Source organism: Neovison vison, chromosome 1 (assembly GCF_020171115.1).
Source record: "Neovison vison isolate M4711 chromosome 1, ASM_NN_V1, whole genome shotgun sequence".
Taxonomy (NCBI): domain Eukaryota; kingdom Metazoa; phylum Chordata; class Mammalia; order Carnivora; family Mustelidae; genus Neogale; species Neogale vison.
The window spans coordinates 226,183,750-226,199,154 of record NC_058091.1 but is presented as its reverse complement, the minus strand read 5'-3'; the positions used below and the strand labels follow the sequence as shown (position 1 = coordinate 226,199,154).

Genomic DNA, 15,405 nt, shown 5'->3' with positions numbered 1-15,405 from the left:
GGGAATCGGGGCTGGGTGCACTGCAGACACGCGGGACAGCGGAGCGGGCGCTCCTTTTGCCTACCCGGGTCTGCAAAAGTGAACTGGAAAACAACCGCCGAACACAGCCTCCTCCCTCTTGCTCCGCGCCTCAGTCCCGGCTGGGGTGGGGGTGGGGGGAGTTCCCCTAGGTGGACTCAAGGGGAAGCGGGCAGCCGGGCTGCCTCGGCCGCACCTCCTCCGCTTTCCTCTCCACCCCCGTTCCCCAGGTTCCACGCCGCATTTCTTTGTTTTGAAAGCGCCTCCTCCGCCCAGAGGCTTTTCCCCGGGCTGCCAGGCTCTGAAGGGGGGTGGGTGGGGCATTGGCTCGCGGGCCCCGCCCCCCATTTAGCCCGGACCCTTCCCTGGGTTCATCTCCCTCCATCTCCCCTTCCCTCCGCGTTTCGATCCACGAAGTCCGTCCTCACTTGCCGGACATCAAAGGGAAACACGGACTTGGAGGGGGAAGTTGAGTTGGCAGGGGGCACACAGACCCACCCACCTTAGGCCCGGCCCAGCGGCCCGTCCTCTCCCGCGGGAACCCCGCCTGAGCCCCGCCCCCCGCGTCACAGCAGCCTGACATTCTCACAACCCACCAGGCACCCAACCTCGCCGCCCCCGCTACCCCCGTGTCCGCCGAGTGCTCTATTTATGTTTCAGCTCAGCGATTTGCATAGTCCCCGCCCCTGGCCCTAGGTCCCCCTATCGGTGCCCCGCCTCGACCACGACGTCACGAAGGAGACCCCGCCTCTTGTGCCCGTACAAGGAGCGGCTGGCCCTAGATGGCAGCGTGGCGTCGCCGCGGCGTTTGCGTGTCGCGCTTCCTTGTGCCGTTTATAGGGTCCCGGCACTTCCGCTGTCGGGTTAGAAGCGGCGCGGTCATGGCGGAGCGCGGACAGCAGCCTCCTCCCGCGAAACGGCTCTGCTGCCGGCCGGGCGGCGGCGGCGGCGGGGGCAGCAGTGGCGGTGGAGGAGCGGGTGGCGGCTATAGCTCTGCCTGTCGGCCCGGTCAGCGGGCGGGCAGTGCGGCTGCGGCGGCGTGCGGGGGCGGCGCGGCGCTGGGGCTGCTGCCGCCGGGCAAGACCCAGAGCCCGGAGTCGCTGCTGGACATCGCGGCGCGCAAGGTGGCGGAGAAGTGGCCGTTCCAGCGCGTGGAGGAGCGCTTCGAGCGCATCCCGGAGCCCGTTCAGCGCCGCATCGTTTACTGGTCCTTTCCCCGCAGCGAGCGGGAGATCTGCATGTACTCGTCCTTCAACACCGGCGGCGGCGCCGCGGGCGGCCCCGGCGACGACAGCGGCGGCCCCGGCAGCGCGGGCGGCGGCGCTGGCGGCGCGGGCGGCGGCGGCGGCTCCTCGTCCTCGCCGGCCGCCACCTCGGCCGCCGCCGCCGCTGCCGCCGCCCCCGCCGCCGCCGCCGGGGCCGGAGCCCCGTCGGTGGGTGCTGCCGGGGTGGCAGACGGCGGCGACGAGACACGGCTGCCCTTCCGCCGGGGCATCGCGCTGCTGGAGAGCGGCTGCGTCGACAACGTCCTGCAAGTCGGTGAGTCACGGGGCAGCCGCGGAGCCGTCTGTCCGTCCGTCCATCCGTCCGTCAGTCCCTCGGGGAGGGGCGCCCGACCCCTCTCCTCCGGGCAGCCCCTCAGCCGGCCGCGCGTCCGCACCTCCGCCCGGTGCCCTCACCGGCCGGGACCGTCCTCCCGAGCCGAGCGCCCATTTCCTCCTCGCCCCTCCCTGCCTCCGTCTCCCCGGACGGGCCAGCGCGAGTGGGAAATGAATCAGCAGGACTCGCCCCGCGGCGGGTTGGCGGGGTGGGTTGTCGGATGCCCCCGGCCCGCTCCATACCCCGCCTTCCTCCCGGGGAGCACGTCCCGGAGGGCTGCTCGTCCTTTTTGGGGGGTGGTTGTGGACAAAGGCGCAGGCGGACGGCCGGGCTCCGGCCGGAGGGTGTGTGTGGCGGGGCCGTGCGGGGCGGGGGAGGGGGCGCGGGCCGCACAGACAATGCCGGCCAGAGGCGAGCCGGCGGCCGGGCCGCACTCTGCTCTCTCCTTGCCCTCTTCCCTTGTCTGCCGCTCGCTCCTCTTTCTTTCTCCTCTCTCCCCCTCCCCGCCCCCTCTATTGGAGGGGTGGGGACTACATTTTAATGCCACTCGGCTGCCGCTCTTCTCGGGGCTTCGACGGGCTGGCGGCCGCGGCGCTCTCCGGGGTCGTTGTGGCGTCTGGTCTGGCCCGGGCGAGCTCAGCCGGCGGCCCCGGGATTTAAATGTCTGTTTTTTCCCTGCGCCTCCCCTGTCTAGGAGCAGCGCGGAAGGGAGGGGGCGGCGGGCCGGACCCCCTCTCAGAGACCTCTCTCCCCCCGAGGGCGTCCCCGCGTCGACGGGCGCGAGCCCGGGAAGGAGCGGCTGGCGCTTCCCTTTCCTGCCGGGTCTGACGGTGCCCGGGGGGCGCCTGCCGCCGGAGTTTGGTTAGCGCTGGGTAGCGGGTGGCGGTGCGCGGGGCGAGCTGCGGGGAGCAGTTACGGGGTTTGCGCTCGCTGCCAGCGGCGGTAGGAGCGCGAGGCGGAGGGGCCCCGCGGCCGCGCAGTGTCCCTCCAGGCACGGCCGCCTGGCAGCCGGGCGCGACCCCGCACTTTGTTCTCATTTTCAGGTTTATTTGTGCCCCTTTCAGTTTTCTGTCATCCTCCGAAAGGGAGGACCCAAACAAAAGAGTCTCTTTATTTCTTTTCAGAGCTTGTAAAGTAGAAGATGTTTGACAAAGGGGAGAGAGGGACTTGTGATTTAAAGCTGCACAGCCCTCCTTTCTCTGACAGACCATGAGAGTTTTCTCAAATACCGAGTTTAAAAGCTTTCCCTGTCGTCGCTCCCTACCCCTAGTGTTGTGTTTTGTTTTTGTTTTTGTTTTTTTTGTTTTTTTTTTTTGGCCAGCTATCTTTTTCAACCGTAGGATGGGGATGTTTGGGCTGGACTGAAAAGAACAATGCTATTATGAAACTCCCTTCTTTCCGTATTTTTCTCTTGATTGTAAACGACATATTTTCTGTCCCCCCCCTTCCGTATTGCTCTCTACTTTAAATAGTATTGCGGTGAGCATAGTACCTAATGAATGAGGAGACGGTTGGAAGCATCCCTGTCTCTGATTTTTCATCTTTTCTTTCCGTAGTCCGTCCTTTTTATCCTTCTCTTTGGGAGTATAGTGGGGGTCTGGTTAGGGGCCCCAAAAGAGAATGAAGATTTCTTTAATCCTCTGTGGTTAATTTGTATTCTGAATCAATCTGCAAACGTGATTTTTTGTTTGGTCATTTATTTCCAAAGGCGGCCCCCAGTCTTTTCTAGGTTCTGTATCTTTTTCTTATTTCTAGAGGGGTTTTAACTTTTGAGGCTCTCCATTCTTCTTAAAAAACAAAACAAAACAAAACTAATTAGCATTCTTTAAAGTTATACCTCTTTCCCCAACCCTCACGTCCCCCTTGTTTCCTGCTGGGTTGAAACGGATTGAAGCACATCCATGGTTTCTCAGTATAACCAAACTAGAGTTTGGGAATTTTTATGGCTTGGCTGGCAATGTTGAATTTTTTTTTTCCCCCTTCTGTGCTTGACTCTGCTTGCAAGCAATGAGGAATGACAAGAGAGCACATAGGGAGGGTTTCTTGGCTGATTACATTTAAGCCAGGAATTCACTGTGAAAATAAAGCCAAGGGGCGATAAATAAAAGATGCAATCTTCTCTAGGAGACAGACACACAGCGTGGGCTTTGCCTGCTTTCATCAGTGAAGAGGCCTGGGTGAGTTGTAAAAGAAAATAGTAACTTTTTGAATAGTCCCCGAAGGGGGACTGAGGCCACTGAATGGAGTTGGCAGTGGTTGATGTGAAGCAGTGTGATGGTTCTTGCATAGTTGGAATTGACCACCCTTTTGGAAACACTTACATAACGTGCTAAACAAGTGCTGTACAAATTGTGGAAAATACTCTTTTTTCCCCTCTGAGTTTTGCCAGTTTCCTTAACTTCCAAGTTGTATTACTTGTTGTGCCAGTCAGCTTACTAGATGGAAGGCTGTTAAATGCTTGGCAGCTGGCACTGTGAGATAGAAAACTTTACGACCAGGATTTTTGTTCTGGAAGGGGAATGGAGAGAATGACTAGATTAACCATCTAATTTAGCTTTGGTTGGTGGGTTGAATTGGTATATTAACGCAAGAGGCTTGTTTTATAATTTGTGAACTGAGGTAGAAGTTGTTTTAGCTTCAGAACCTGAAATGGGAAAGAACATGATACCATAATAGGACCATAAGCAGTGTTCTGTTATTGCAAAATTGCAAGTTTGTTTGTAGGCGAAGTATTTACTGACTTTTGTAGAGGTGACTGAATTATAGATGGAAGAGGTACAATCTAATTTTTGGACTTCATTTTATATCCACACTTTGGAGATTATTTAAGGATTGAGGGTCAGAGAATTGGGACTTCCCAGAAATTAAACATACTTGTTAGTTATTTTTCAACTCCTATTTTAAGAAGAAATTTAAAAGAAAAAAATTAAGCCTTTGTAAAAGGTATTTAATTGGTGCAGAGCTATCCATCAGTTGATTATAGGAAGTTTTAGAGAAAGTATGCTTGGCTTATTTTTATTAAATAATGATACATTAAAAGGGAGCCATTGCCAAGGGTGCTTGTATGTTAGTATTATTGACATCATTGAAGTAATAATTTTAGAAGTCACGTAAAAAATTCCCTCCAAATATTGCCTGGCAAAGAGGTTTCCTAATATGATCTGGAACTCAAATTATAAAGACAATTCAAATTAAAAGACAGATAAATTTGGGGCGCCTGGGTGGCTCAGTGGGTTAAAGCCTCTGCCTTCGGCCCAGGTCATGATCCCAGGGTCCTGGGATCGAGCCCCGCATCGGGTTCTCTGCTCGGCAAGGAGCCTGCTTCCTCCTCCCTCTCTCTCTGCCTGCCTGTCTACTTGTGATCTCTGTCTGTCAAATAAAATAAATAAAATCTTTAAAAAAAAAAAAAAAAGACAGATAAATTTAATTAGATAAAAAAACAACATTTCTATAGGACTGAAAATATGATAAACAGCTAATTGGGGCAAATATGTGCAGCATGTTGGAGGCTAACAGAACTATGAAAAATTAGTTTAAAAAATAAAAAAGATGAGTAAGTTAAAAATGAGCAATGGCTTTCACAAAGAAATGCAAATGATTAATAAATTTGTCTTCACTCTTACATAAGGAGACACAATAAAGGTGACATGCCGTGTTCATCTGCCACAATGGTGAAGACAAAGAAGATGGGTACATAGTACCCAGAATTGGGTGAGGAGGTGGGAGAAGATGCTACCTCCCCAGCTGCTTGGCTGTCTTTTTAGTGTCATTTCTAGAAATTTATCTTACAGACATATTGATATTAGTGCACCGATCTGTTCTGTACAGTGAGCAGTGCTCATTGCAATATGATTTGTAATAATGAAAAGCTGGAGTCAGTGGAAATGTCCATCAGAAGGGCAGTGGTTAAGAAGTACTCTGTGGAATTCTATGCAACCATGAAAAATAGTGAAGGAGAGAAATACATACACTGAGAAAAAAAAGACCAGAACATTCATTTAAAAACAAGTCATATGTTCATGTAGTAGGCTGTAATTTCTGTTTAAAACAAAAAGATAGACCTTACTTACAGATGTATAAAAATGTCCAAAAGGCTACACGAGCAACCATTGAGCAGTGGATATCTTTGGGGAAGGGCAGTCAAGTGGATGGGCAAAGTTTTGAGGGTAATTTTACTTTTCATTTTACTACTGTGTTCTGGTCAGATTTTTCTTCAGAGTAGAAAAAGAAGCAGTATTTTGGTAATGCATGTGTTTTTTTGTTTATCCTTGTGCTTTTTAGTTTATATTTTTTGTTTTGGGGCACATGTGTTCGGTTTCTGAAGATTGGTGTACGTTCTGTGTTGTTTCAAGACAGACAAGTTTCCTTATTTGTGACTAGGCATTTTAAAAGCAAGAAGTGTTCAAACAAAACTGGAATCTTGTCTTTAGTATGGGCAGGAAGGAGATAATTTTTAAAAGGAGTTGCTTTTTTTTGTTTGTTTTGTTTTGCTGGTAACTTTTGGGGAGAATAGAATATTGTCCACAATTCTGTTAATACTTTGGTAAAAACATTGTTGTGGCCTTTTCAAATTCATAACCTAAAATTTTTTGTTTAGGGGGTGGCCAGGCAGTAAAGGGCAATCTTTTTTAGGATTAGGTTGGATAAAATTTTTAATCACTTTATTTATTTAAGGCTGAATTGTTGGTATTTCTTCGAGGGTTTTGGTTTTCTTTAGAGACCAGAGATTGTTATATAAAGATGTGATTCCAGATGCACTTTCAGAACTGGGTGTTTTGTTTATTGGTGATAGTAATTTCAGTGAAAGCATTTTCTAGAGTAAAATGATAATATGGAATAGTTTAAAAATCAGGTCCTTTATGTTTTCTTTATGTTTTCTCTTTTGCCTTTTGATTAATGAAGAGGTACCCCAAAGAAAAAATTTTGTAACTATAGTTGCATACGTATTTTTTTTTATTCTGTGCCGGTTGAAATGTTTGATTTGCTCACAATTGTTGATTTTTTTAAAAGTGCGTACTTCAGATATGCTTAGCATTGTTCTGAGAAAAGTTAAAATTTCAATTTTATGTGAGAAAATCTTGGAATTTGTTTTAATAATTAGTTCTCTGATGGCTAGTATTGGTCTAGTGGGGAAATCTAAAGTGTTCAGGAAACAAAACTTCTTGTAGCGGAAAGATTTCAGTAATACTGGAAGGTGAATTGCAGATCTGAATTAAGGAAACATCTTTACTCTTGCTTCAGTCTTTAGTTTCTTGCCCTGAGTTGTATTCTGAGTATACTTTGGGTTGACGAGGAAAAGGCCATCCCCCTTATTTTATTTAAACTGTACGCTGAATTTCATCCTTTTTGCAAAGATTTTGATGCCTTTTCTTTTAGAAAGATCAGAATGCCTGTGGAACACATCCTTTCATAGAAGAATTATTGCAGTTAATTGAACAGCTCAAGTCATTATTGTCTTAAGTATGTCTTGGCCAATTTTTAAGATGTTTATCCTGGGCCTCTTTTCTTTTCAAAATGGGTAATCAATTGCCATCAATTCTAACTCTAAATGTTTCATTTGGAAAGACAGAGACCAGCATATCTTTCCTGGTCACACTCCTATTAAAGGCTTAGTTAATAGTGTTTGGTATCAGCTGGTAACATGTTCAGTGAACAGGATGGCAGGGGAGGAATACTGATGTCTTTTAAGAAAGATGCACCTTTTAAAAACTGCATGATTGGATCTGTAGTAATTCCACATGTTTACATGCTCTGTATTTTTGTGTTAGAAAACCAGTTTTTCTTCAATAATTCAAAATGAATTTGGTACCTTTAAGAAGCTTAGTTGTGTATACATAAGATAAAGCAAACTCTTGTGGTGTTAGAAATTTTCATAGGGGCAGTCATTAAACTTGAACTACTGTTGACCTCCAAATATTATATTTAAGAGGACAAATATCCTAAAAAGAAAGATGATTATAGGTAAGTTATAAACATCTTAGAAACAACACAGATTATAGGCACCAATTTTTAAGTGATCATAAACGACACGGAATCCTTAGTTATCTTTAAAACTACTGTGATACAATTTCAAGAACAGTGCTTTCTCACAATAAAAAAGCCCAATTTAGGGCACCTGGGTGGCTCAGTGGGTTAAGTCGCTGCCTTCGGCTCGGGTCATGGTCTCAGGGTCCTGGGATCGAGCCCCTCGTCGGGCTCTCTGCTCAGCGGGGAGCCTGCTTCCTCCTCTCTCTCTGCCTGCCTCTCTGCCTGCTTGCGATCTCTCTCTGTCAAATAAATAAATAAAATCTTTAAAAAAAAAATAAGATGCTTCCTTTATTTCTCTCATTTAGAAAAGGTAGCTAAAGCAAGCTTTGGAAAGAATGTAGTGCAAAATCTGGTTTTCATTTGAAACTTAAAGAATGATTTTCAGGGGCACCTGGGTGGCTCAGTGGGCTAAATCCTCTGTCTTTGGCTCAGGTCATGATCCCAGGGTCCTGGGATGGAGCCTCGAATTGGACTCTCTTCTCAGCAGGGAGCCTGCTTCCTCCCCTTCTCTCTCTGCCTGCCTCTCTGCCTGCTTGTGATCTCTGTCTGTCAAATAAATACATAAAAATCTTTAAATAAAAAAGATTGACTTTCAGCAAATAGTAAGTGAATGCTGTTGCTAAGGATATGCTAAGTGTTTTATATTTGTGAGATACCTAAGTGATAATTAGTTTGGTGTTAGTTAAAATGTATTGTATATATCTACATGTATTTATGTATTTGTAACTTATTTGATGTTCAGAAGTGAGCACAAAAGAAGATGAACACAGGAGTCATTTGAGTATCATTACCCAAAGCATATTCTAGTGACCCTTATATACAAATGCATTGTGCTCTTTCTTTTTAAAATATGCTAACAGATGAGAAGCTGTTTTTACAAAATGCTTTTGCATGATAGTCATTATCTACTTGTAGAGCTGAGGCCCAGACATGTTGAGTAATTTGTCCAGAGAGGGATAGTAAATTGCAAGGTTAAACCTTAAATTTCTGTTTTTCCACTATTCTTACTCTGCTGGGATTGTTTGGGAAGTTTTACAAAACTCCAAAGCTCAGGGCAAGCATATTCTTTTTTTTTTTTTTTTTTTTTTAAGGATTTTAAGGTTTTTAAAGTTTTTTTTTATTTTTAAGTAATCTTTATACCCAATGTAGGGCTCAAACCCATACCCTAAGATCAGTAGCCGTGCATGGTCCACTGACTGAGCTAGCCAGGCACCCCAGGACAGGCATATTCTTGAATGTAGAATGACTGGACTGTTGTAGAGCTTATTTGGCAAACATTTTATTTAATGTTATAAAAGTATTTCTAGATAGCATTTTAGTATCTGTCTAAAATCTAATGGCTTTGGTTAAGCAATGCTTCTAGCATGCTAAATGCATGCTAGTGTGAAATATTTGTAGACATTTGGAAATTGTAGAGGTTCTAAGATGAGATGTAAGTTTTGAAAAAGTTAGTTACAAGTGTTGACTTTATGAAACTGTATGACAGCCTTGTGAGCACATGTGACTGTACTCCAGCACCTGTGCCTACCTCTATGTAGTAAGGAAGTTACTGGAAGTGTAAAATGGTCATGCAGAACAACAGAAGTTAATACCCAGTAACAAATTTGGTTGCTCTGAATTTAGTATATTTATGAAAACTTAACCAGTAGTGTCTACCTTTGACCTGTTTTTGTAAGTTCTTCAATATTTTGTCATTGTCCTGTACCCTTATGCCAGTAGGTGATATGTACATAGCTGCTAGATGAAAATGGTCTTTCCTATAATTGTTGTGGTCTCAAAAGCTTCTGTAATCTCTCCAACTCTGAAAGACCTCGTGTATGATTGGGAGCTGTTCTTCACTGAGCTGAGCATGATTCACAGTGCGCTTCCTTAATACTACTGCAGCAGTATCTACTAATATTAATAGTAGTTATAGTAGTTAACACTTTAATAGCCTTAACCTTGTGTTAGTTACTGCTCCAAGCACTTCGTATTTCTTAACAGTCTGATGAAGTAGGTATTTTTATCATCTTCATTTTATAGATGAAGAAACCAAAGCATTGGGAAAAAAATGAAAGGGACTTTTGCCTTGTCACACAGACTGGTACGTTGGCAAGCCAAACCCACCCCCGCTGGCTGGTACTCTTAGCCTCTACGTAATACTGCCCATGATGTGTCATCATTAATTACTCTAGAAGGTTCATCTTTAGGTTTATCGTCTTTCTACTTTCTAGAGTGATTTTCATAGTATCCAGAATTTTAAATTGTGATCACAGCTATGATTTTTAACATGTATTTTTTTTAAAAGAGTTTATTTATTTATTTCACGATCACAAGTAGAGAGGCAGGCAGAGAGAGAGAGAGAGAGAGGGAAGCAGGCTCCCTGCTGAGCAGAGAGCCCGATGCGGGACTCCATCCCAGGGCCCTGAGATCATGATCTGAGCCAAAGGCAGCGGCTTAACCCACTGAGCCACCCAGGCACCCTTTAACATGTATTTTGAAATTTGACTCAAAACACTGCATTTCAAAAATTCATTTTATGAATGAATTTCAGCTTTGGAAGATGGTTGTGAGGGTGGTTTTGATCATCTTCCATGGGCATTTTTAACTTTTGAAAGAGGAGTAACTTTTAGGTTAGATCTATTTTTTTTTTTTTTTTAATTTGACAGAGAGAAATCAGAAGCAGACCGAGAGGCAGGCAGAGAGAGAGAGAGGGAAGCAGGCTCCCTGCCGAGCAGAGAGCCCGACGCGGGACTCGATCCCAGGACCCTGAGATCATGACCCGAGCCGAAGGCAGCGGCTTAACCCACTGAGCCACCCAGGCCCCCTTAGGTTAGATCTAAATGTGATCTGTATGAAGCAGAGGTTATCTCTCAAGGTGTATTTAAGAAATTATTTATCTCATTTTAAGGCCCTTTTTAAGTATTATGATTAAAAATCATACTATTTCTTATTGCTGGTAAAAAGATTTAATATTCTTTGAGAAAGAGTTTATTGGAAAGACGTTAATTTGAAGGATGCAGTAGGACCTGTCAGTACATTTAAACTCTTACTAACCAAATGAATTGATCAGATAAATTGGAAGCTCATTTAGTGAATTAATGTGCTTAAAATTCAGGCGACTCACTGCCTGATCCTGCCTTATTTAACAGTCTCTCTGTTTACTTAATGCATTTTTCATTGTTAATTGGTGTCAGATCTCTAATGTTGGAAGATACTATACAGAAAATATGCATAGGAGGTTAGCATGTAGAGTGAGTCCACAGAAGCAAGATGTATTTATTTATTTATTTATTTTTAAAAAGATTTTATTTATTTATTTGACAGAGAGAAATCACAAGTAGATGGAGAGGCAGGCAGAGAGAGAGAGGGAAACAGGCTCCCTGCTGAGCAGAGAGCCCGATGCGGGGACTCCATCCCAGGATCGTGAGATCATGACCTGAGCCGAAGGCAGCGGCTTAACCCACTGAGCCACCCAGGCGCCCCAGATGTATTTATTTTTAAAGATTTTATTTATTTATTTTATAGAGATCACAAGTAGGCAGGGGGGGGGGCGGTGGGAAGCAGGCTCCCCGCTGAGCAGAAAGCCCGACGTGGGGCTCGATCCCAGGACCCCGAGATCATGACCTGAGCCAAAGACAGAGGCTCAATCCACTGAGCCACCAGGCGCCCCCAGAAGCAAGATTTAAATTAAATTCTCTTAATTAGATCAGTACAATTTCGAATGCTATATGTGCCACATTGTACCTGTTAAAAAATTTGCTGACAGTGACCAGCATTTGTATAAATTAAATATTTTATGATTTCGGTGTAATGGGCAGAGCCTGGAGCCTTTTCTAGTGCTAGGTTGATATTTCTTGATGAAGGCCTGCGGAAGTTGAAGGCAGCACTGTATTTGGTTGTGCTCAACCTTTGCTTCTGCTACTGCTTTATCCTAACTCATTTCTACAGAGAAAATGGTTATGGCTTTTATAAATATTTGTCATAAAATCAACCCCCAAAACTGAAATACCAGAAATTTGTAATCTGATTGATATAGTGATGAGTGAGGACCTTTTTTTTTTTTTTTAAACTAGTTTGCCCTATTTCTTTAGGACCTTGTTTATTTTTTTTAAATTTTTATTTATTATTATTATTATTTTTTAGCACTCTTTAAGCTTTTTTAGCACTTAGTATTTTGCACTCCTGACACCATCTTTTAGGCCTCCCCTTCCTGTCAGTCACCTGTGTGTGTTTTTCTTCTGCTTCCTGTAGACCAGGGTAAAGCTGAGGACTGAAATGACCAATGGCTGCTTTGCCTCACTGCACTTCTTCTTTTTCTTCCTTTTTTTTTTTTTTTTTAAAGATTTTATTTATTTATCTGACAGAGAGAGATCACAAGTAGGCATAGAAGCAGGCAGAGAGAGAGGGGGAAGCAGTCTCCCCACTGAGCAGAGCCCGACTCGGGGCTCGATCCCAGGACCCTGAGACCATGACTTGTGCCGAAGGCAGAGGCTTAACCTACTGAGCCACCCAGGCGCCCCTTTTCTTCCTTTTTTAAGTGTGGGGGAATGGAGCAAAGAGAGTGAGGATTAGGAGGGGGAGGGAGTGGTAGGAAAAAAGGGAGGAAATCCTGAAGAGGTAGGAAATACCAGCCAAGAGCATATTCTGTTCCCTTCTTTGCCTGCAGTTGTCTCCTCCCCTCCAGCTTCCCTTGATTTAGGGAAATAAAGCTGAGGTCACAAGGACCTATGTGTTCCAGCTGCTGCTTGGCTGCTATTTTTAGCCTGGCCCTGCATCAGACTGGCACCAGGCCATGATGGCACAGGGCCAGCACGTTGTGGGACTGCTGGCAAATGTCAAAAACCCAACTTTTCAGTTATCTGACTAAACTAATTTTCAGGCTTTAGGCGTATTCTCCACCATGATACTCTATGATACTCTACTTACCTCTTCTTTTTTGAAATGGGATGTACTGTTTATTTTTAGAAAGTATTGATTTTTGATAGTGGTCTTCATACTACTATAACTGTGTTAGATGGGAGAAAGATTTAAGAGTTGCCATATCAGGTCACACTTAATATCCTGCTCAGTAATTTTGGTTTTGTGGTGGCACCAAGAAGTGTGAAATCTGCTGGACTTACTTAATATGCCTTGGGCATCTTTTAAAATTGCTGTTGCTGTTAAAGTTGTAGAGTCTGAATTGGCTTATATAATTATAGGTGTTGTCAGACATTTTTAAAAAACACTTGTATGGTTTTTTTTTACAGTTGTCAGTGTTCCCTTTGCTAATAGTTGTGTGTAGTCAGGTTTGGTTAATGCTGTAGGAATATGTTCCCTAGGCCCCAAAAGCTTATTATTTATTCTTGTAGGGAGCAGCTAGGTATTTGGAATTTCGGTATCTGCGTCTAGATTATGCATATTCTACAGCCAGTATCGTGTGGATTTTACTTGCAAACTGAGTTTTAAACTTTTGACTGCATGTGTGAATTTCAGTACGTATTTGATTTCTTGATTCATTCAAAATGAAAAGTACATTGTATTTGTTCTTGAATAATTTTTGAAAAAAGTAAAAAGAATGTTGGAGTGTGAATCTGTATCTTTGAAGGGACTTCGGTAAGAACATTGTGTATATTCTTTCCACAGTGCTATATAAACAAGCTGAGTTATATTAGGGATGATTTTCATTGGACCATGGACTACACTGAACATGAATAGAACCAGGGATGATGGTTTTTATTCACTTATTCAATGAGTAGTGGTGTAATATACTTAGATTCGTTGAATGGCAGGATAACATTTAGTTAGTGCATTGATCTGATGTCCTTAAGGTAGCGCAAAATAATTGGCCAAAATAACTAGAAATAGAATCAAATTGATTTTTTTTTTCTTCATTTTGTCTTGAAGGTAGTTATTGGATGAATTCTGCTGAATTCACTTGTGGAATAAGAAAGTTTAGGTGAGGGATTTAGTGAGAGGTGAATTTCTGGCCTAATAGCTAAGAAAAGGCAGATGTTTTAGAGTTTATTTACATTTTTACATCTTAAGACAAGGTGCTTACATTGTGGCTAAGAGCAAATTGGGCAGCTTGCTTTTGCTGAGCTGAGAATATTTTATTTTTTTTTACTTAAGGGGAAAATAAAAATTTCTTTAGGAAATATAATTAAAATGTCTTGGGTATAGATTATCAAGTATGTTGAGCTCTAACACAGTGTAGTAATTGTGCCATTTGGTGTCTTTCTGGAGTTAGTGGTTATAGTAGTTATTCCAAAGGTGTCTGAAAAAAGATCCATTGATCTGTCTATATATGTTTCTTCTAGATGGTTGTTCATCTGTATAGATAGACACATTATCTATCCATATAATTTATATGATTCGTAGAACATTGTAATCTACCTGATGATAGTAGGTAAGTGACTATAGTATGGACCCTTTATGTAATTTAGATTTTATTTAAGTGAGTCACATAAATGATGTCCGTACCAGATCAGCTTGATTAAAACCAAAGCCCAGAAAGTAGTTCGACTGGTGCTGTTTAAAGTCCTTATAAGCAAAGGGCTCAAATGACGTTCCTTATTGGAACTTGCCTGAGCAGTTTCCATGCTGTTTTCATGGATCTCTCTTAGTAACTTACTAAAAAAGCATTTTTGTCTAAGCTGTTTCATAAATAGCAGGAAATTCTAAAGTACTAGATAATGCATTTTTGCTTTTAATAAGGATGATTGCAGTGGGGAAAAAAGTTTTCAGAAGAGTATTCATTTTAACAATTTATACAAAATACTTTTATTTTAAAATGGACAGATTTAAAAAAATGTTTTAATAGTAATTTGTTTCATTTATGATTTTTTCATGCTCATTTTTAATAATTTACTTTCATAGTTTATAAGTTCCTGTGTGTTGGAAAAAAAATGGTGATACAGGAGTGAGTGATGATGAGTTTATTCAAAATTCAGTGTATATATGAAATCTGAATTTGTCTTAGTAGCCCATAGCTTAGGAGTGGCTTATTTTTGATTTTGGTAAATCCTGAGACTTCTGAGTTCTTGTGCTCTTCTTTGAAATCGGTGCTCTTCTGAAAACCATATGAGGATATGGTTTGTATTTTTTAACTGTGTGTGTGTATGTGTTTGTGTTTGGGATCTTAGGAAGGAATGGTGATTGTGGTGGGCTAAACTCAGAAAAGCACAAAAAATTCATGTAGCCATGTTCAGATTTCAAGAACTTACATTTATTTGGGTTGAATATTTAATGTAATACAAAACTTATTTTTTTTTTTAAGATTTTATTTATTTGACAGAGAGAGAGAGAAATCACAAGTAGGCAGAGAGGCAAGCAGAGAGAGAGGGGAGGAAGCAGGCTCCCTGCAGAGCAGAGAGCCCGACGCCGGGCTCGATGCGGGGCTCGATCCCAGGACCCTGGGATCATGACCTGAGTCGAAGGCAGAGGCTTTAACCCACCAAGCCACCCAGGCGCCCCTACAAAACTTATTTTTTACCTAACCTTCTCCCCCCCCCCCAGTTCTTCTTCTTAAAAATAGTAATAATTCAGAAGGTAATTTGTGAAAGTTCAGTGTATAATGGCAGTCTACATTATGATAGTTTTAGGACGTATTGGCTAGTTTTAAAAGTTTATTTCCTTGAGGGTTTCCTGGGTGGGTCAGTTTGTTTAGCCTCTACCTTGGGCTCAGGTCATGATCCCAGCGTCTTGGGATACAGCCCTGCATCCATTCCCTGCTCAGTGGGGAGACTGCTTCTCCCTCTCCTGGTCCCTCTGTGCACACTCTCTGTCATATAAATAAATAAA

At 43.6% G+C, this 15,405-nt stretch overlaps 1 protein-coding gene across 1 annotated transcript in view; it reads left to right on the top strand.

Annotated features, from left to right (window-relative positions):
• The first annotated feature begins 899 nt into the window (after nucleotides 1-899).
• ZSWIM6 (zinc finger SWIM-type containing 6) overlaps nucleotides 900-15,405 on the top strand; it is a 199,584-nt gene continuing 185,078 nt past the window's right edge. The window contains exon 1 of the mRNA XM_044224065.1: nucleotides 900-1,557. Within this exon, the coding sequence (XP_044080000.1) occupies nucleotides 900-1,557 (658 nt within the window). The remainder of the gene's footprint in view (nucleotides 1,558-15,405) is intronic.